A 22,094-nucleotide genomic window follows, 5' to 3' on the forward strand; every position below is an offset into this window, starting at 1 on the left:
CTTCTGCTGGTTACCACCAGGGAGCCAACACACAGAAACTCATCTCCAGGTGAGCTGATGGCAGGAGGGATCTTGAGGTTTTAGCTTCAAGTATTATTTTAGCTCACAGGGTATTTTCAAGCAGCTGGGGCAGAGCGCTGCTGTGCCAGGGGACACAAGGGAGTCACAGAGTTTGCATGAGCAAAGGCCCTGAACTGTGATCTCAGAACCCCACAGTGGTTTGGGTTGGAAGGGAACTCAGAGATCACCTTGCTCCACCCCCTGGGACACCTTCCACTATTCCAGGCTGCTCCAAGCCCTGGCCTTGGACACTGCCAGGGATGGAGCAGCCACAGCTTTTCTGTACCAGGAGCTCATCACCCCCAAAGCCCAGAATTTCTTCCTAATATCTAGACCTAACCCTGCCCTCTATCAGTTTAAAGCCAGTCCCCTTGTCCTATCATTCCATGCCCTTGGCAAAAGCTTTCTTGAAGACCCTCTTTAAATCAAACCCCCTTGAGATCAGTGTCTGTGGTGTCACACTGTAACTTCAGTGGGTTATGATTAATGACATGCATCAACTTAGAAGTGGCACAAGTTTTGGGAGAGAAGAATTAATCCCAGCCTTACAAAAGCAGAGGTGTGGGTCAGTAAATACATACCTTCTTTCTGAAAAGCCGTGAGAGAACCCAGGGCACAACACAAGCAACATAAAGCACTATTGTGTGCTGATTGCACAGGCTGAGCCCGCAGCAAAAGGCACCCAAATTGGAGATCTGAGAGGGGAAAAAAATATAAAAAATTCACAATTACTATTCAGAGGTTTGCAAAAACATCCAGACATCAAAAAATTTGTTACAGCATCCTTACAGGAGAAAGGCAAACACATCAGTGAACACTGGTCAGCTGTAACACAGAACTCAGGGGGGTTTTTTATTAGTTACAGGGAGATTTCAACTGTTTAACAGAAAATATTCCTTAAGAAGTGTCCAGCTGAACAGCCATGCCTCTGTGCATACAGAGATCCTGTGCAGCATCATCACATCATAATGATGGGATGCCAAATTCCTGAATCCAGTTGTCCAGGGGAGGCTGCCCAGCAGTTCACTCTGAATGATTTTTTCAGAAATGTCCTAAAATAAAGCCACGATCTACATCGTGGATGTGGAAATCGTGGAAATATGATTTTTTGTAACAGGAATGTTTTTTTTCATCTTCGTTAGGCACAGAGGGCTAAAGTCAGGGCTGCACAAACTTCCTAAGCCAAGGGAATCAAAGGTGGCACCCCTCATTACTCCAAAAGCTCAAGCCTGTTCCAGTGCCCAGCCATCCTCTGGGGAAAGAACCTTTTCCTGATATCCAACCTAAACCTCCCCTGCTTGTTTCAGCCACTGGTGAGGGTGGTGTGTGAGATGCAAACACTTGCCTTGGTGTAGTGATGGGATCACCTTGTAATTTTTAATTAACTGCTCAGGATTCAATGCTGGACCCTGCCTTGCCATGGAAACACCTTGCTGTAAGTTCAGAAAAACCTTTTATGGGTTTCAGAGCTGCCTGGCAGGGCTCAGAACCACCTCAGTAATTTTTTAAGCACATGGATGAACTCCAATATGATGTCTGTATGACCATCTGATTTATGAAAAGCACTGCAAGCTTGCTGTTGGCAGCCTGGCTTCTTCCAGGCGTGGGATGCCAGACACTCAAAAAACCATTGGAACAAGCTCCTTAACTGCTTCTGAAAATCTAATTTTGAAAATCCCATTGGAAACCGGGCATGTGAAACATGGGAGAAGGTTGGAAAATGCCCAGCTCCGTGTCTGTGGAGTTCAGGTTGTGGGGGTCTTGGGACACTGCTCATTAGAAAATAATAATAATAATTAAAAAAAAAAATCCAACAGTGAAACAAGGTCTCTGTAGCCATTGATAAAACATGTTATTTGAGAACTCATGAAGCTGGGTAAACTACTACTGCAGACTCCTGAAATTCTAGCCTAGCCTGACAAAAATCCCTTTATTCACACAATTTACAGGAGTCACAGCAGGCAAGTCTGTCAGAGGAAAAGAGATCAGATGTTCGGGCAAACACAAGTAGAAAGAACAAGAGTGCTGAGCAAAAATATCATTTGGCTGCCTAGTCTGTTTATAAAGTAGAAAATACAGCATGAAATTTAAAGTGTCTGTGTTTAACAATGCCATTATTTTAGGGGCACATTTAATTTCAAAAGAAGAACTGATTGAAAATTTGCTCGTTGCTGTTTTTGAGTTGAAACCTGGTTTCTGATTAGATGAAGTTTTCTGTAAAATATATCCATTTACCCCAAAGAAAATTACCACCCTTGAACACCCACAGCCTAGTTTGTGTCCTTGATGCAGGATGAACTAAAATGCTTAGATTGAAATGATTTTGGTTTTCCTGCTTCCACCCTGTGGATATTAAAAATAAACCAACCCCAAACCCATCCAACAAGTCCCAACTCAATCCTTGAGCAAAGTGGGCAGGGTTTTTTAAATGTTTGTCACTTTTGAACATCCAGGCAGGTCAGGGATGGACCCCACTCTGCACAGGTGCTGAAGCAAGACCGAAAATTTGGCCTTTTTATTTAAACAAAACTAAATCAGCAGTAAACGAACAGGAAATGAAACAAACAGGTGACAACCAACTCCGAAAAAAATAAAGAACTATTCACTTTGCTTGAGATGTTTTACCTTCGATCTCTCTTTTGCAGTGGAAGCCTCCTCAAAACGAGCAGTGAGAGCCATCAGCAGCCCCACAAACAGATTGTTTAAGCTGAAAACCTCCGCCGTGATGGACCACTGCCATGTGAGACGAGAAAATGAAAACACCCCCGCAGCAAGGATTCCTCCAGCATATGAGCCAGAAAGCCTGCAAACACAGATAACATGAAATCTTCTTTTCCAACAAAAAAAAAGAGCCTACTTTATTGTCCTTCTTTTTATATTTTTTTAAAATAAACATACTGTAGCAGCAGCAGCGAGTGGCACCCAGCACCCTGCCAAAATATTATATGGTTAAGATCTCCCTAATAATTTCTCTGCTAAGGATTGCCACTGGGAAGAGCAGAGCCTGTCTGCCAGCCACCCAACACCAAAGAATCTTGCTTCCTCTAGCCATGAAAACTTCCAGGATTGAATTTGGTTCAGAAATCCTGATGAGAGAAGGCCCAGAGGGTCGTGGTGCACCGAGCCAGGGAGTCATGGCTCTAATGGGATACTCTGGAGGAGATGCCAGCAAGGGTGCAGCCTTCAATTCATCCAGGAGCTGAATTAAGAGTGGATTAGAGCTATTCAGGATGGACAGCATTGGCAGGGCTTTCCTGGGGGGTGTTTGGTGTCCTGGGGGTGGGTGGGGTTGCAGCACCCACAGTCCCAGCAGGGCCAGGAGTGTGGGAAATGGGAGGGAGAGGGTGAAGCACCCACTGTAGGGATGGCTGTGATGCCAAAGCCATCTCTGACTCCCAGATGGGATTAGGGCACGCATTCCCCACGGAGCTGCCTGCCCAGCTCAGCTGGATGCTGCAGCCAGCACAGGGAGCCCACGAGGTGGAATTCAGTGAACCCATTCCACCAGAGTGGCTCTTCCCAGCCAGTCTCACTGGGAGCAGCTCTGGCTCTGCCTTGGCTGGAAACTCTCCCCTTTAGGAGTCACCCTGAAGACATCACAACATGCTCAGTTAAGCTTTATCCAAAAACACAAATAGCTGTGGCTGTGGTCAAAGCTACACTCCAAAAAATCACCATTCCTCTGTAAGACTCAGCTAGTCCCCACCACAAATTGGGTATTTTTCTAATTCCACCCCAGACACGCACAGTTCCATTTAATCCTACCAATTCTAGCAGGTTTAATCCAAAAAAGTGATAAACTACCCAAACTCTTCATTGAGCTACACATGTCATTTCCACATTAGATGAGGAAGCTCCTGCTAGAGCCCATTCTACAAGAGCTCCTCTCCTTGGTTTCCAGAGTATCTGGAAAATAGGACTAATGATTTTTATCTCCTTTTGGAAATATTTTGAGATCTGCTCCTGCAGGATGCAGCCAAAGGGTGAGAAGTATGGAGTTAACATTGGGAAAAAAAAAAAGGAAACAATTCCGAGGTGTTCCAGGCCAAGCTCAAGGTGAAACAGCAAGTACCACATCAAGACTGTGGGAAGAAGTCTCAAAAAATAAGAGAATTGGGAAAAAAACTGAAGAAACACACCAGGAAAGGGCAGCAAGACCATATGTAATTAAAAACCAACAGATCCTCAATACACAAGTCTGCTTCATAACGTTCCTGTTTTGACTAAACCATTTAAACAGTTCAAACTTTTAGTTATAAAGAAACAACTTCACAAATCCCTTTGAAATTGTTGCAGGGAAATAAGGTTTAAAAAAAGCTGAAACAACTTTTCTAAAAGTCTTACTCAGAAAAGCAGCATTTTAGGCAAACACCCCAATCATTCACCAACTCTCCTTGTCTTTCCCAGGAAAGACTCAAACATATCATGAGAGCTCAAATGAGATGAAAGGAATCCCATCCTCTTGATAAAAAGTCTCAGACCTACGAGTCGAGTTTTATGAAATAAGGCTTAAGCAAAAGCCACTCAACCCAAAGCTTAAAGACTTATCCCAGCTGTGTGGGACAGAGGACACCTCTGCTCACCGAGCAGGGCAGGGTCAGGAGCCCAAAATAAGCACAGCCCACACACTTGTCTGTCCACAGAGTCATAAAAACAAACACAGAATGGCTTAGGTTGGAAGGGAACTTCAGGATCATCCTGTTCCAAACTAAGCCATGATCAGGGACACCTTCCACCGTCCCAGGGTGCTCCAAGCCCTGTCCAGCCTGGCCTTGGACACTTCCAGGGATCCAGGGGCAGCCACAGCTTCTCTGGGCACCCTGTGCCAGGGCCTGCCCACCCTCACAGGGAATAATTCCTTCCAATATCCCATCCATCCCTGCCCTCTGGCAGTGGGAAGCCATTCCCTGTGTCCTGTCCCTCCAGGCCCTTGTCCAAGCCTCTCCTCATCTCTCTTGGAGCTCTTTCAGGGTTTGGAAGGGGCTCTAAAATCTCCCTGGAATCTTCTCTGGGCTGAACAGCTCTCCCAGGAAATTCATGGGAAAGCCAAGCTGAGCTCCTGGCTGACCCCCTTTGTGACAGCCCATTTCATGCACGGAGCACAAAGCTCTGAGTACAACAAGTGTAAAAAACCAAACAGGAACATGTTGCATTCTTGAGGAACATCAAGGAAAGAGCTTTGGGAAGTACAAGCTGGAGACCAAGGGGTTTTCTGCGGGTTCTGTTACCGGCAGTGATGGATTTGTGAGTTTTTTCTGAGGAAAACTCTCAGAAGTGGAAACAATCAGAGCAGGTATCTCCATAGGAGGATGAAGAGCACCTGGCAGAAGAAATGCAACAATCCACAGTGAAGAGCAGCAGAACAAGTAGAAATGAATCCCATGTGATTGTCTGCATGATTTTGGGGCAAATTAAAGCAATCCTGCCCTGCAGCTGGGGTAACATGGTTATACAGCTCATTTTGGTCAACATGAAGGTCTCCATGCTCCTCTGCCTCTGCAGCCTCTTGGAATTCTCCAGCACAGAGTGACAATGTGCCACATCTCTCCTGCCTCAAAGCCAGGATGACCTCACACTGTCCAAGGAAGTGACAAAAAACCTCAGGCATGGACAGCTCAGCCACTTACACCGCTTTGGACCAAAGACCAACCTCAAGGTGGAGAAAACACTGGTGGGTGTTCAGTGGAAGGCAGAGTGAGATGAAAGAACTCTCAGAAAAAGGCACAAAAATGAGAATAAAATAGACACGGGAAAATTTGAAAAAGCAAAGGGATGGGGCAGAGCTTTGAAATTGAGGAAGCTAAAAGCCAAGAATTTTTCTCCCCATCCCTGGAAGTGTTCCAGGCCAGGTTGGACAGAGCTTGGAGCAATGTGGTCTAGAAGAAGGTGTCCCTTCCCATGGCAGGGGGTTGGAATGGGATGAGCTTTAAGATCCTTTCCAACCCAAACCAACCTGAGATTCTGTGATTCTCTAAAAAGCATGAAAAAAATTGCAAAGGAGGGCAGGGCAATCTACAACTGAAGATGTTGGTGACATGTTACATAAGGAAGCAGGACATGAGGGAGGCAGAAAATAATGTCTGCCTTAATTACAAGCACAGAGAGAATTCTTGTGGTTGAGACAGAGGCTTTTGTGGAAGAAGGTTAATGCTAGATCTAAAACAGACCTCCAATAACTCCAGCAGGAGCTCAGCAAGCCAGTGACCAACGTGGAGACAGAGGGAGGAAGACCAAGAGGCCGCTTGTGCGGAAGTTAAGAAGTTTTTTGTGGCACAGTCACTTGTCTCACAAAATTCAAACACCAGGCCCAGGCTGGTGCACTGACAATGCAAATATTTCCTGCAGTGAAGCCTTACTGGACAAGAAGGAAGCACAGAGGTTTTGGGCTCAGCCACCCTGCCTGGAGCCCCACACCCTGCCCTCTGCACCGGCTGGAGCCTTCCCAGGTGTGCCATGGCTGGGAGAAGGAAACATTTGGGTTTTCCCAGGAAATACCTTCCAGTTCCTTAACAGTGTCTTTCCTTTTGACAGCACATCAAGGCTGCAGAGCAGAGAGCAGAGATTTATCATCACTCAAGTTCTAATCGTGCTTCTGCCTTTAAACACATTTTTCAAATAGAGGTGCTACAAAACCAAGACACCCAACAGCCGAATCCTCAACTGGCCTCATGGAAAAGCAACATCTTAGGAGAATTTTATCCCAATATTTTGGGGAGCAGGCAGGACAGACAGCTGCTCCCCCAAAATCCGGATTGTTTCCCCAGTCTTTGGGCTCAGTATGAGAAATTATAGCCCCAGAACACAGCAGCCAGCTCATGGAAGAAGAAAAGAACTGAAGTCATGGCAAAAAGTGGGAAAGTCTTCATGACCACCACCTGAAAAGCACTCAGAAAGGACAGATAGAGTCAGCAAAGGAGAGGTCACACAGCCCTTTGTGAGAAATATTTTTCCCATGGCATCCCTAAACATAAAAGGAAAAGACTAAAAAAAAAAATTATGATTTTGTTTTCCTTTTCAAGCATGCAAGTAGAAGAATGTGCAGCTGGGCCTCAGCTCCAAGGATATAGCCAGTAGGAATCTGCCTTAATCAGGACTACTTTACCTGCAGGTTTTATTAACAGTTTGCAGGAACACTTGGGAAAAGTGTAATTAAATCTTTTAACCTGGGTTTTTTTGCAATTATAGTTTTTAGCTTCCCATTTGTTGGCAATCACCAAAACATGCAAGTTTGCAATTTAAAATTTAGTCTTTCCTTTAAGTTGGATAAAATATTCCTTTAGCCAAGGTTACAAGTTATATGCATTTAACAAAAAAACTCCACCAGCGTTTTTACTTTTGATTTGGAAAATAATGACAGATATTTTATATTGAACAATTCCCCAAAACACATTAAATGATCAGCATAAAGCTATACATGGATGGGAACTGGAATTTAATTAAAATGTTTTCATTAAATGCAATCTTCAGTGCACCGGATTCATTAAGTAAAGTAAGATAATTGGAATGGTTTATTTTTGAAGCTGATGTATTTAACACTGGCAACACCTATCTGTACCTAGTGAAATAAGCTGATTATTTCTGCCTCCTCTTCGCTCCAAAACTTTACAGACAGCAAATCTTAGCCTTGCATCTTTTTTTTTTTTTTTTTTTTTTTTTTTTTTTTTTTTTTTAGGCAGTGGAATAAGAAAAAAATTCTCCTCATTTAAAATCGACACTAATTAACTAAACAATGGATTTAAAAAAAAATTTATGTCTCTCCCTGCACCTGCATGATGACCCTGATGTCAGTGGTCCCCTGTTCACTTCCACAGACTCCAGGCACACCACCAGCAACTTCTGTCTCTGTAATTCTGTGGCTTTGCAGTAGCAAAGATACACCCCTTGAAGGTATTTTTATTTCAGGGCAGTGCACTAAAGAGTTAACATTTCGAATTTAAGAGATTTTGTTAATCAACCAATTTAAAAAAACCTATTTTTTAATGCAGGCTAAACAGAGGGGGAACATAGAAAACTCAACAACCAAGCTTCCCACTGATAAATTTTAAGCACGATGCACAAGAATCGGTGCTGAAAGAGAAGAATTGTTTAAAAATTAAAATCCAAACACGAGTTTAGGGCTTAAGTAACAATAATTATCCCCCAAAACCCCAATCCCTCTGGGTTTGCCTGCCTCTTAGCCACAAACACTCCATGACAAAAGGCGGTTTCTCTTGCTCTCAGCGCTGAAGAGCCAGCTCAGGTACTACAGGGAATAGCAAACCAGATTTTATTCTTCCTCAAGGACCTGGAGCTCAATAGCCACTTAAGCCCTGCCCGCAGCAGGAGGAGGAGGAAGGAGAGCAGGGCTTGGCTCATCTCTCCTGGTTGAATCCCGTGGTCACGAGGAGCAAAGGGAAGAGAGGCAGGGCCACCATAAATAAAACCAAACCAGTCTGGTCACAACCTTCTGTCCTTCGTGTGAAACAGGACTTCAGCATCCCACATTCCCACAGACCCCTGATTTCTGGGATGGGGGAGAGCAGGCAGCACCCTCACCTCCCACCACATGCCCAAAATGCCACTTTCCTCACACCCAGCCAGGGATTGCCACCACTTCTTGACTTCTGTTTCTTGTAGTTATTTTATTGTGAAACGCCACAGCTTGGAGAGGGGATGGTCCAGGGTGGTTAAGGAGTGCTGTGCCACTGAGGATTTTGGCAAAGGGGAGCTGGTCCTTGCACCCTCTCCTCCTCCTGGGCTGGAGGTGTCCAGTGAGGACACCACCTCTGGAGGATATTGGCTCTGCCCATCCCTTTGGAAATGTGGACCTGTGAAGGTCATCAGCACGTGTAAGAGGCATCTTCCACCCCATCCTTTGTGTCCTGGGGCCAGGTCACCTTGGATCCTCTTGCTGGGAGGATCAAACTGCTCTGGGATGGCAGCAGGGACCTCCCTGGGTCCACGTTGGGTCTGGACACCAGGGATGGGAAGAGCCCCCCGTGACAACTCGTCAGGGGAGTGAGGAATGAGACACCCCAGCCTCACACCTTGCATGCTCCAGGATGTCCATCACCACTGGAACAGAGCCAGCCTGCTGAAGCCAAGAAAGTTTGGAATTTAAATTCAACATCTCCATGCCAAGCTATTCCAGAGCAGCTCAACGAGTGGAACAGCTCATGACAGATCCATAAAATGCACACAGGGCTGTGCTGCTTTAAGAAATATCACCCCACGCTCACTCTTGAGTTGTACAAACTGTGCTTCCAGCCATTACAAATGAGAACTTCTCTCCTGGTGTCTTTGCAAGTGCAAAGGGTGTATTAGTTCGAGCCATTATTTGATTCACAATCCTTGGAAAATAGATACACCTTTATCCTGGGCTCCTGTAATAACCAGCGCCTGCTTCCTGCAGCCAAAAAACCCCAACCCGCAGTAGGAGCCGACTTGAGCTATTTAAATGTTTTATAAGTTGGCTTTTTTTTTTCTTCTTTTTTGGGTAATTGCAGAAACTTTTCCTAATCTGACATTTGTTAAAACCCCTTATTAGAAATTATGCAGCCGCAGAAAAAAAAAAAAGAAAAAAAAAAAAAAAAAGAAAGAAATAAAAAGGAGAGGGGAGCGGGTGGGGGGGGGAAGGAAGGAGTTGTGGGGGGGAGGAATAGAATAAAATATAAAATAAAATAAAAATGAGCTGGCTTCACAATCACCAAGTCAGCCCATGCAGCCCTTCGCTATTGTACGAGTGGCATAAACCCCCCGGCGGCCTATCAGCTCCCTGGCAGGCAGGGGGCTGCGCTATTCAAAGCGAGAGATACAAGCTGCAGGGCAAAAACCTGGCAGCTCCCATCTGACCCCCCAATCCCCGGCTGGTGACAGCTCCAAGCTCCATGGCAAATTAGCCCTTCTCACATTACAATTGCAGGAGACAGATTCCATTAGCGGTATCTGAAATTGAGTGGAGAGCTGCTCCGTTATCAGACTTGACTCATAAGCGCCGCTATTAATCAGAGCTATGATAGCATTTATATATTTCAAGCTATCTGCCGCCGCTGTGATATTCTGCTACAAAGGGTTGATGGGACTTAGGGAAGGGAACAATGGAGCTTTCTGGGAAAAGCAGAGTAAATCAAGAAAGTCTGTGACTTCCGCACATTCTGAAGGGATTGCGGTTTACATAAATTTTCTCCCAATTGGAGATTGAGCTCTTCCTCATCTTACACATGGGATTTAGTTGTCACTCAATGGTAACAGCTGTGAAAAGGTGAAGCGGCCCACCGCTCAGAATATTGCCTCCGCTTTTAAAGCAATTAACCCATGAACAGGAGGATACCTGGTGATATCAAAGGGATTAAGCCAGGCAGTGCATTATTAACATTTCCTTGAACTAATTCTAACTCTGACTAGCTGTCAGAAAAGACTCTTCAGTCTTTAAAAAAAAAAAAAAAAAAAAGAGTTTTTTTGCCCTGCTTTTTCTTCCCCTCCCCCCCACCCTTTTCAAAATGAAGCAGAGTTTCTGCAGCCTCGTGCGCCTACTTTAGAGCCAAATGCAAATGAACAGATTTGGCAGCGTCTTCAAACAGACTGAACTCGGTGCCAGTTTGTTCTGGGGACAAGTGGGAAAAGAAATAAAACCAGATATGTGATCAATTAGCCTGAGATCACGGTAGATTTTCTAAAGGCAAATTAGTACCTGAGTACATCCCTTTCTTCTCTCCCTCCTAAAACTTTGTAACTACTTCTCACCAAGCACAGCTGCTTTCCAAATGCCCAAGACATTCCTGCTGTGCTACAAGAGAGATAATCTACGATAATCTGTAATCTGGAAAAATCCAAACACGCCCTGAAAGGAGATTCCTCCTTCCCCAAAGGCCAATTTTCTAATTTCCCACTCTGGTTGAGCAGGCATTCACTCCTCTCTCATCCCTCCATCTTCCCCAAGCCATGTCCACAAAAAAAAGGGGTCAAACTGTTCAGGGATGAGTCCTGTTCTGGCAAACCCGTGTACCCCAGGGACATGGAGCATTTCCTCACCCATCAAGAGCAGCAAACTTTTCCCAGCACTGGTTTTAAGGGAGCATCAGCCATGAGGTCCCTCTGGGATGGCCATGAAGGTCACTGATCCTCCCGGTGCTCCTCAGGGACCTTCCCACAGGGAGCTCCACGACAGACACCCTGGGAGCCAGAAAGCTCAGTGCCATCAAGAGGGTCAAGTGCCACTTCCAAAACATCACAATGATTTCAAAATGATGGAATCGTTTTGATGGTTTCGTTATCCAACATCCCTAATTCTCCTTTTTGTTGGTAGTGGGCAAAGAGTTGGCTCTGGGTTTTATACACACTCACAGTTTGTTGCCTGGAAGGTTTAGTGGGCAGGAAATACAAATATAAAAAATATATAATAGATATAAAAATATATATGTGTATAATATATTAATCCAAAAGTTAGTATGATACCTAGAACAGTAAACCAAAGAGACGTGAACTGCTTAATTTAATGCAACATCTTCCCCCTTTTCAAAACCCTGTGTCCAACTCAGCCAGAAAAAAGCTGGCAAAAACTTCCTACAAATACCTGGGCAATGACACCATCTACTCTGCTACTGCCTCTGCAATAACACAGCTTTGTGTATTTAGAAACCCCAAAACAGCCAAACTATGAAAGGTATAACTGAAAAAAAAATGCACTTAGAGCAGGGGAAAGCTTCCTCTTTCACTTTGCAGCAGAGAACGCAAAGAATGCATCCCTGTGCAGAAAACGACACTTTGGCAATCATATTATAAGAAGATAATTGGTTTACTTTGTAAACTTGCTATGCTTTTCCTCCCACAGTAAAACAAATAAATAGTTGTTTAAAGAAACAATCCTATAGACGCACTCGCTGAGTCCTAAAAACATAAAGCAGCTCCCCCCTCCTTCAAAGCAAAGATGAATTATTTGCTTCAGTTACAAGCAGTCCGAGAAAACTCTTTGTAAATGGCATTTTACGATAATTACAAGCAATTTGTTAAGACTGTGCAGAGGGGGGGGAGAAAAAAATCCACACTTGAGAAGTAACTCAAAGGAGCGAAGGGCTCGTTCAGCGACGGTCTGGATTACTGACAAAAAGCCTTTCTGCATCAATGTGCTGCGACGCAATTTTGCTTCGAGAAGAACAATCCAGGCTTAAAATAACACAATGTAATTAAATGAGTAATATTATATATTGTAGCACAATAAAATGAACAAACAGACGTGATGCGGCGGCGGCTTCCTCTCGACCCCAGCGCTGCCTGCGCGGAGCATCCCGCCAGCCGTCACCTGGCAGAGGAGAAATCTGCTCAAGGAATAAATTCCACCCTAATCCCGCACGTGCCACAACATCCCAAACACCACAGAGGGAACCGCCACTCTTCTCCTTAAGCAATAAAACCGTCCCGACCCGCCGAGGAATAAACTCCGGGAAACGACTCAAACAGGAAGAATCAATGGGGAAGTTAATTAAAAAAAAAATAAAATAAAATAAAAGGGAGAGATTCGCTGTATGGGAGGGAGAGAGGCACGGCAAAACCCCGTGCGAGGGTAAACAGCAACCCTGCCCGGCTGGCGGGGAGAAAAGAAAGGTTTTAGAGGTTAAGTTCAGGTCAGACGACAAATGAAATTGTAACAACCCAACTGACATTGTATAATGTCTTCTTCACTCGATCAATAGGGCAGCGTCAGCCCCATTTCCATAGAGATGGCTTCCTCCCCGCTGGAGGGTGGCTATTGTTTGAGCAGGCAGATTTGCCACTTGAACCGTGTTGCTCCCGAAGGATGTGTACTTCATCAATTATTTGTACTCCTAACATCTACATATTTTCATATTAACATCCACGTTTCACGCAGAAAGAGGGGCAGGTGCTGGTTTGGGCACTGGTACCTCGTAAGGGTCACCCCATCGGATATTCTTATTTAAACACAAAAATAAGGGGGGATTTGACAGATACCCCTTTAGTCCCTTTGTGAGGAAGGACAAGCCCGGTTTAAAACGCACCACATCACCCTCAGACAGATACAGCTTCAAGCAGATTTGTCACTGGACACTTTCTAATCTTTTTCCTTTTAAAAGTAAATTAAAAAGCAATATTTTTTCTTCTTTTTTTAGCCAAATGAATGTCCCAAAAAATAAATCAGTTTTAAGGTGCTTGAAAGGAAAAAATAATACTGTAATTTGGAAATAAAACTGACCTCACAATTATTAAAAAAAAAATAAAAATCAATCACTGCTAGGCTGAATAATTGTTCCTGCCAGTATCTATCAAATAATTTCTGTAAGTCTTAATAGTTTTTATCATCTCTCGCTTCCACGTTTTCCGTTCCTCCATGCAAATTCTAAATTTGACAGAAGCGCCGTCTTCCAAATCCAATTAAACAACAAAACACCTAAACCTTCAGAAGTGCTAAAGAGATTCCCAAAATAATTCTCAAATTTAGCCCGTCATTTCTCTCCTGTATCCTTATTTCTCTAAAGGATTGCATCATTTCCAAAGCACAAAGCGGGCACCCAAGGAACTGTCACACTACGGTTCAAACTAAAAACTGGGGAAGATTTTCCAAATAACTGCAATGATGGGAATAACCCATTAAAAATCATTAAAAAAGAAATCAGAACCAAATACAGAAAACCTGCAGCAACTCCTTGCAGGAGTTTTTAACAGAATGGAGTTGTGCTCTGATGCCGCGCCGGGCGCTGTGCTCGGGAGGGCAGCGCCACTTCCAGCTTCCCAAATAGGCTGTGAAATGAGGGATATTAAATTAAATAACGCCAACTTAATTACATGTATTACCCACTAGTGAAAGCAATCACTTTAAATGCCTACAGAAATATTTAGGAACTACTCAAGCAATTCCAGTAGGTGTGCTTTGGAGATGCTGCTACGTACAAGGTGATGTGCAAAAACGCAACTCCTCTTCAGCAGAGGAAGACGGACCCTGTGGAACAAAGTTTAAGCAAGCTCAGGGCTCTCAGGCTGTGCAGAATCTTTCCCCCACCACCTCCCCATTTATTCCTGCTTTTATTTCTAGGATGCTTTCACTTCCTGAGGGGTGGCTCTGGAAAGGGGTGGGAGAAAAGGGCTTTTGTCAAAATAATCCCGGTCGGGAAGCGCCCCGTCTCATCCCAAAGCGCCCCGATACCACTCGCAGCCTCAAAACGTGCCCTATTTTCCCTGCAAAAGAACATCAGAAATTGTTTATACGGGTTGCCGTAATCCTCTCAAATATGGGTCAGGCTGAGGTTAAGAGCAGCCAGAACTCGCACATCAAAGACGAGCAGGGTTAACAAAAACCCCACAACCACGTGAGCATCCCGATTGTTCCCTGTCCTCCCAAGGTTAGAGGTGCGGAGAGGAGGCTCCGGGCATTCCCTCCGCAGCCCGGAGCTGCTCCAGGGAAAAGCAGGGATGCTCTCCCTGCTCCTTGGGCACCACGGGCAGGCAACTGCCCGTCCACCTCCGCCGGGAGCTGCAATTAAACCAAGTTCACGGTTTCCCGATAGGTGAAGCTCATCCTGTTAATTTAAACAGACCATCTGCATCTTTCGAGAACGACAAACTTCATTAGTTCTGGTTAGTTAAACCGAGCGGTGATTTGTGATAATGAGCCCGAACAACCTGTCACGGCTGGGCAAGGGAAAGGGCGCACTTTTTATTATTGCTATTATTATTATTTAACAGAAAAGAAAAGAGGGGGGGAACAAAATAAAAAGAGAGGGAGGCTTTTGTGCGGGAAAGAAGGTCAAATTCAGATTAAGTTGCTGTTAGGTTAATCAGAGGAACTAATTAGGGAAGCAGGGGGGAAACGCCGGTCCGAAGGCCAGCAGGGAGCAGAGGGAGCCTTCGGGAACGTCCCGAGCCGCCGGGGAAGCCCCACGAAGCCAAGGAAAAAGCACCCCCGAGGACTTTACCTGAAAACCGTGCAAAAAAGCAAAGAGGCAGCAGCTGCTCCCACCAAGCCGCAGAGGAGATTGACTCGGAAGGCGGGGGAGCCGCCGGGCAGCGCCGTGGCTGCTTTGGCCAGCAGCGTGAACAGGGGGTAGCCGGGAGGGTGGGCGACCTACGGACAGAGCGACACGGGGTTGGGAAGGGGGGAGAGGCTGGGAATGGGAGCCGGGCAGCCCCGAGCAGCTCCGCTCCCTGAGCCACCCTCGGTGCCCATCCCAACCCTCATATCCATCCCAACCCTTGGTGCCCATCCCAAACCTCGATACCAATCCCTATCCTCGATACCCATCCCACCCCTCAGTGCCCATCCCAACCCTCGGTGCCCATCCCAGCCCTCGGTGCCCATCCCAGCCCTCGGTGCCCATCCCAGCCCTCGGTGCCCATCCCAGCCCTCGGTGCCCATCCCAGCCCTCGGTGCCCATCCCAGCCCTCGGTGCCCATCCCAGCCCTCGGTGCCCATCCCAGCCCTCGGTGCCCATCCCAGCCCCACAAAGATTTTTTCCTCAGTGGATCCGGCTCCACGCCTCGCCCATAATAACGAGGCGGCGAGGAAAAGGAGGTGCCACGTTTCATTAGAGTGCCTTAAAGAGCTCCTTGTTTGGGTTCACAGTATATTAGGGTCGTTCAAAAGGCTGTTGTTTTTGGGGGGTTTTTTCTTCTATTTTTTTTTTTTTAAAGGCAGCTTCTCAACTGTTTTATTGGTTAGCAAGTTGAAAGACCACACTGCTATCGGATTACCACCGCGCTGACAGTCCTAAGGTCTTGCCTAAAGGGATCATGCACCATAATAAAGTTTATTAAATAATAAAACTTATTAAAATTGTTAACCCGATTTATTTTATTCTCCCCAGCTTATACAAAATTTGGGTTGATAATAAGCCAGCTACTGTATATACAGTAAAGCCTTTGCTTTATAATTTAGTTTAATTGGATTTAAAACTTGAAGTAAATTGTCGCGTGCTGTACTTATAAGTTAGTAAAAACTGTGGTTTGAAAATAAATTAATCTACTTTACTCCATGCTTAATTAAACTTCCTTAATTCCTAAAACTGTTAATGAGAGCATTGATTAAACAATAAAACTAATACTTACTCCAAGCTCATATGCGGCTGTGATCAGCTCCCCTGTGAAAAAATAATGTAAAACCAATAATTACTATTAGGAAATGACACTCCTCCAAAGTTTTCAAAATCCAAATGCTTGCATTGGGGTTTTGCATTAATTTGACTGGATAAAACTGTAAATCTGTGGAGATTTAACAGCATGAAATTTTCTAAGAATATTTTCTCCCTCTGATGTCACTGCACAAAATATCTTTTGTATGTTTTCGCGAGACTTTTATGAACAGATAAGTGAAAATATAGGTAGGCTCGGGCAAAGAATGGCCTGAGACTCAAAATGCAGACGTTTGTGTGTGTGTATTTTTAATTTAAAACCATCTGACTCAATAATTTTCAAGCACTACAGTTTGCAACGCTTAAGCTGCATTGTCTGTTCAACAACCAAGTTGTTTCTCATAAAAAAAAAAAAAAACAACAAATAGAAACCAGCACAAAAACAGAGCTTTACACATTTTAAAGAGGAAAAATATAATCACTGATGGTGTAAATCTGCATCCATTTATTCGGGAATGCTACTCTCCCTTGATGCTAAAGCAATTCTGCTTCACAAGTAACTCTTTTACCTGTCAGTGGATGCTGCACCCAGCTCCCATTAGAAACAACATTTAGATTTTGCATTTTGTTTGTATTTTATGCCAGGACAAATACCTGCCACAAAAAGACCCAATTTAGCAAAATAGTTGACATTTTTAGAGCACTTGATGCTGCAGCATTTTGCAGCAAACACTCCTGAACAACATACACTGAATGTATTCAATAGGCACAACACATTCAGCGACAAACAAAATTTAAAATTACGGCTGGTTTTCCTTCTTTCTCTCAAATTTCATAATCGAATTTTACTGGTCCTGCTAATTTTACAGGGACCAAGGTCACGGCAGCATTTTCAGAAGGGAAAGACCCAAATGAAGGGCACTGGTGGCTTTAAATGCTAAGTTAACAATATTTTTAAATTTCTTACGATCATGTCCTCATCACACTGTGCAAAGAGGGGGGGTTGTACAAATGGCACCTTTAAATTCTGACACCACAGTAAATGCTGCATTTTAAAACAAAGAAAGATGCAAGTCAACCATTTCTGCTGGTGGCAGTTTTACAGAATTAGAGCTGTGGCCACTTCCTGCTCCAAAATCTCTCAGACATGGGGTTTCCAGCACTTGCAAACACTGGCTATTCTTATTTCAGGAAAACTTCACCCTGCTGCAAAACAGCCCCCAAAAAGTGGATGCAATGGGAAAACCATCCATCTCAATAATGTGCAGCTCCAACATTTCCAGGGCACGGTGAGGCTGGGAAGGGATCAATCCTCCTGCACACAGCAAAGGATGATGATAATAAAGGAAACCCTAAATTTGGCATTGTGGGGGTTCCCCAGTGGGCAGCAGCTGGTGATGCCCATCACCCACCACATCCCAGGGATGCTGCTCCCAGGGCAGGTATGGATTCACCTCCACTAAAGTCCTTCAGGGATGCACCAAAGAGCAAAAGTTTAAGTTCATTCACATTGCTGTGACATTTATATCAAGGGCAAGAATAACCCCCAAGAAATACAGCCACAAATCAACCAGAGAGTTGCAAAAATAATATAAATAAACCACTGGTGGAAGCCAACTGCCAAGCTTTGAAAGATAACAGCACAACTTTTGTAAGAAGTAAGGGGAAAAAAAGCAAGGAGACCTGCAAAAAATAAGCTCAGAGGCTGCAGGCCTGTTGAATTCCAGTGGGAAAATCAAAATAAGTACATAACACCCACTACTTCGGATAAGGTTAATTCTGGATCTCCCACTCACACACCTGAGCATCCCTTACAGCCTCCATGGGGTGGAGGAGTGAGGAGCACTAATATTAAATAACAAAACATACAGAAGAAGAACTACAGCACACACAAAGTGGGTTTCAATGTCTTTCTTGTGAGACAGAATGACCTGTGGCATCTTGAGGCACTGGCTCAGACTGAAGAGTTTATTCCCTCCAGCTCCACAGGGCCAAGAGTTGGACTGGATGATTCTTCTGGGTCTCTTTCAATTCAGAATATTCCATGATTCCTGAAGTAAACAGGTTTCTGACTGCCCAGCCTGACTCCCACATAAAGGTGTCCAAGCAACAGGCCTGATGCTGCCTGAACTCTGCTTTATTCCCAGCAAATCTGGGAGCTGATGCTTGAAACATCACAGCGAACATTTTGTTGGCTTTTTTTTTTTTTAACTTTATTTGATCCCTTTTTAAGCTGTTTTAACATCTGTGGAGGTTTCTGAATTATAATTCCTTCTCCCCCTACTATTCTCTCATTCATTTCTTTATTCTAACACCAAGCAACACGAGCAAGCTGCCAGTGGAAATACCGACTGCCTTTGACATTTTCGGATTGCTGCAAACTTTGGGAACAATTAAAAATACAAATAGCTTAAAAAATAAAATAGAATACGAGGCTCCCTGCCTGGAAGCAGATACAGCAAATCCTTAAGCAGCTCTTTACCCACACAAGTAGCCTCAGTGCTTTTGGTGGCACAAGTTTGAGCTTCAGACACAGGCAAATTAAAACACCTCTAGCAGGGCCATGCACAGACATCCCAGGGACCCCAGCTGAGGCATTCCACACTCAAGCCATGAGAAACCAGGGGAATAATGCCCAAAAAAGTCTTGACACTGTGATGGGACACAATGCTGGCTGGGCCAGGCACCAGGGGACAGCAGGGATGAGCCCATGTCTGCTCAGTCCCAGTGAACACATGGAAGCCAGGCGGCAAATTTAGAAGAAAATTTAAAAAAAAAATAAATAAGGAGAGACAAGGAATGAGGTCACAGGGCTGGTCTGGGGACACTGTCCTGAGAGATTTCCTCTAACACCACAATAACCTGTGGAAAGTGGAGGGAACCCACGTGTTGTTTGGTTGCTTGCTCTGTCTACTGGGATAATTCACATCCAACAAAAAAACCAATCCCAGCATCCATCCACCACATCATCAGAAGAACCTGCATCCCTCTCTGCAAGGGCTGCTAATGGTTATTTGCATCCCAGAGGGAGAATCCAGGCTCAAGCAGAATTAAAAAACAGGTTCCTGAGGCTTACTGCAGCACCAACAGCTCAGAGCACAAGGTGCTTTCCAGAGACACAAAAAAAGGAAAAAAATTATAATTAAAAACAAAATGGTAACAACTGTAAATATATCAATCACCACACCACATATTAATTGATACACTCAGAAGGAGCACACCCAGGCCTTTTAGTAACTTGGGAGCAGCAGTAAAAGCCATCAGGATGCACATGGCCAGCCTGGCCAGCACCTCTCTCCACACATCCTGAGCCTATAAAACACACAAATCCATTAAAATGCCATTTATTTAGAAGGAATTTCATGCACTGCTTGGATTTGAAACCACTGATGACCAGGAGCCACAGTGTTAAGCAGAGCCACTGAACACTGTTCTGAGGTGACAGAGAAAGAAAGTATCCTGGACAATTGTTCCATGAGACAAAAAATATCAATATATTCCCAAGAAAAACCAAGCCCTCCAAACCACACATTCAAAACCAAAGTATTTTTTTAAGCAACAACAGGTTAAATCAGTGAAACCACAGCAGGACCAACGGGAGAACTCTGTCCCACCTGTGGGATCAGCAGTGCCAAACACAAAAATTCAGAGTGTGACACTGTCAGGAAGCTGCACTTCCAGACAGGCACATCCAAGGATTTCCCTGCTGCACAAGCCCGGGAAAGCGACAGTCCCAGCACATCTGGCAGGATGGCACATCTGTCTCCTAAAGCCACCAGCTGTCCCCAGGGCCCCTGGCTAAATCCTTTGCTGAAAGGCTCAAATACAGACAAACCATTATGGGGTGTCCCGAGGGCACCAGCCCCAGGGGGACCTTGCTGTGCTGGCCCCACTGGGAACTGCCCCAGCCCCGAGGGGTGCAAACCCCAGTGCAGGGTGGCCCTGCTGCACCCACCTGTGGGGCAGTGCTGCTGTGGGGAGCTTTAAACACACCAACCCAAATGAGGGGAGCACCCCAAAAGTGACTAATGGGAGCAGCCATGGAGTGACAGCAATGCACCCGTCCCTATGGTGTGGGCATCCTTATGGGGTGACAGCAATGCACCCGTCCCTATGGGGTGGGCATCCTTATGGGGTGACAGCAATGCACCCGTCCCTATGGGGTGGGCACCCTTATGGGGTGACAGCAATGCACCCGTCCCTATGGGGTGGGCATCCTTATGGGGTGACAGCAATGCACCCGTCCCTATGGGGTGGGCATCCTTATGGGGTGACAGCAACCCCAGGAGTGACACCAATGCCCCAGTCCTTGTATGATAACAGCAAACAATGGGGTGACAATGAGGTACCAGCCCGTTCAGGAGGAGCATTCCTATGGGATGACAGCCAGCCTAACGGGGTGACAGCAATGCACCAGCCCCTCTGGAGTGAACAACGCTATAGGGTGAGACCATGCACCAGAGCCTCTACAGGATGAGCATCCCTATGGGACGACAGCAACCCCACGGGGTGACAACAGTGCACCAGTCCCTGTGGAGTGAGCAGCTCTCTGGGATGAGAACCCTGTGGGGTGACACCAGCCCTGCAGGGGTGACACAGATACACGAGTTCCTGTGGGGTGACAGCAACCCCACGGGGTGACAGGAATGCTCCAGGCTCTGCGGGCCCGCCCCCCACGCCCCCCGCCCCAGGCTGACCGCGCTGCCGCAGCCGCCTCGGGCCGAGGCTCCCACCCTGCCGCTGCGGTGACCCGGTACGTTACCCGCATCGCCGCCGGGCAGCGCGGGCGGCAGCGTGGCCGTGTAGAGAGCAGCCACGGCAGCGCCCAGCGCCGCGGCGGCTCCTCCCGCCCCGATCCCGGGGCCGGGGCCGGGGCCGGCCCCCGCGCCCATGTGCGCCGCCACCTTCCGGGTTCGGCCGCGCGGGGCGGGCGGGCTGTGCCATCCACCGCCTCGCGGGGGGAGCGGCCCTGTGCCGCTCACTGTCTCGCTCTCCCCAAAGCGCCTTCCGGGGCTTCTCTTATTTCAACTCTCAGATGGAGAACAGAGAGAGCCAGGAACCCTGTGAGGCCGTTCAGCGCGGCCTCACTCTCTCTCCTCCCCCGCTGAGGACAGTTGGTACAGCCGGAGGGGGCGTGGCAGAGGGTGAGTGCGGCCGGGCGGCCGGGCGGGACCAACGCAGGCGGGGGGGGGGGGACGACGGGGCGAAACCACCTCGGAAAGACGGAGGGGGAAGAGGGAATGTCCTGCCTCTCCCTTCTCTCCCTTGCTCCCGGGATCGTCCCTTTAGGACGAGGTTTTTTAAGGATGAACGCCCTCTGTCCCCTCTCAGACACATCAAACCCCTTCTCGAACAGTGCTGGGTGTAAGCTGCAGCCCTTCCACCACAGCCCCAGTGTGCCCACACACAAATAATAAAGATTTAACCCCTGGATGTGGTGGCACAAGATGCTGGTGAAGGAAAAGATTGGAGGTGGCAGCGCACGGAATATTAAAAGCAGCGATTCCCGCTGCGGGAAGCAGTTAAGGAAGGCAAATAGCATCCCGAGACCTATCGATAGAGGACTAAAACACATCTGTGGAAATCATTATGGGATTGTACGAAAGAGCGGCGAGGCCATACCTGGAGAATTGAGACAGATTAAAGAGAGGCTTTTGAATACAAATGAAAAAGGTATAGAAGAGGGTAACGAGGATAATAAACAGCCTTATGGATTAGATCTAAGTGGAGCCATTAGAAAATTAGGTTTGCATTTATTAAGGGGGGAAAAAAAGAGCGGGATTAAGGGCTGACACAAGTGAGGAAACACACGTCGTGTTCCGTGGGCTGGAGAAGCTGAAACAGAGGCACAGAACCCCTGAAAGATGAAACCAAGGAGGGCATTCAGGGAATTCCAGGGTCCCCAGCACAGGAGGGACATCGACCTGCTGGAGCGAGTCCACCAAGATGATGAGAGGGATGGAGACCTCTGCTGTGAGG

The 22,094-nt window shown here is 46.2% G+C and overlaps 1 protein-coding gene across 2 annotated transcripts in view; it reads right to left on the reverse strand.

Annotated features, from left to right (window-relative positions):
- TMEM260 (transmembrane protein 260) overlaps positions 1-21,049 on the reverse strand; it is a 34,163-nt gene extending 13,114 nt beyond the window's left edge. For both annotated transcript variants that reach the window (XR_010080662.1, XM_063399620.1), the window contains exons 1-5: positions 20,878-21,049; positions 16,093-16,124; positions 14,964-15,112; positions 2,686-2,863; positions 642-755 (exon numbers count right to left, since the gene is read on the reverse strand). Coding sequence is in view for 1 of the 2 variants with exons in the window: in XM_063399620.1 (XP_063255690.1) it covers positions 642-755; positions 2,686-2,863; positions 14,964-15,112; positions 16,093-16,124; positions 20,878-21,007 (603 nt within the window). In the remaining variant the exon portion in view is untranslated. The remainder of the gene's footprint in view (positions 1-641; positions 756-2,685; positions 2,864-14,963; positions 15,113-16,092; positions 16,125-20,877) is intronic.
- Between the last annotated feature and the right edge of the window lie 1,045 nt (positions 21,050-22,094).

The sequence above is a fragment of the Prinia subflava genome, chromosome 5 (assembly GCF_021018805.1).
Source record: "Prinia subflava isolate CZ2003 ecotype Zambia chromosome 5, Cam_Psub_1.2, whole genome shotgun sequence".
In the NCBI taxonomy this organism is placed as follows: Eukaryota; Metazoa; Chordata; class Aves; order Passeriformes; family Cisticolidae; genus Prinia; species Prinia subflava.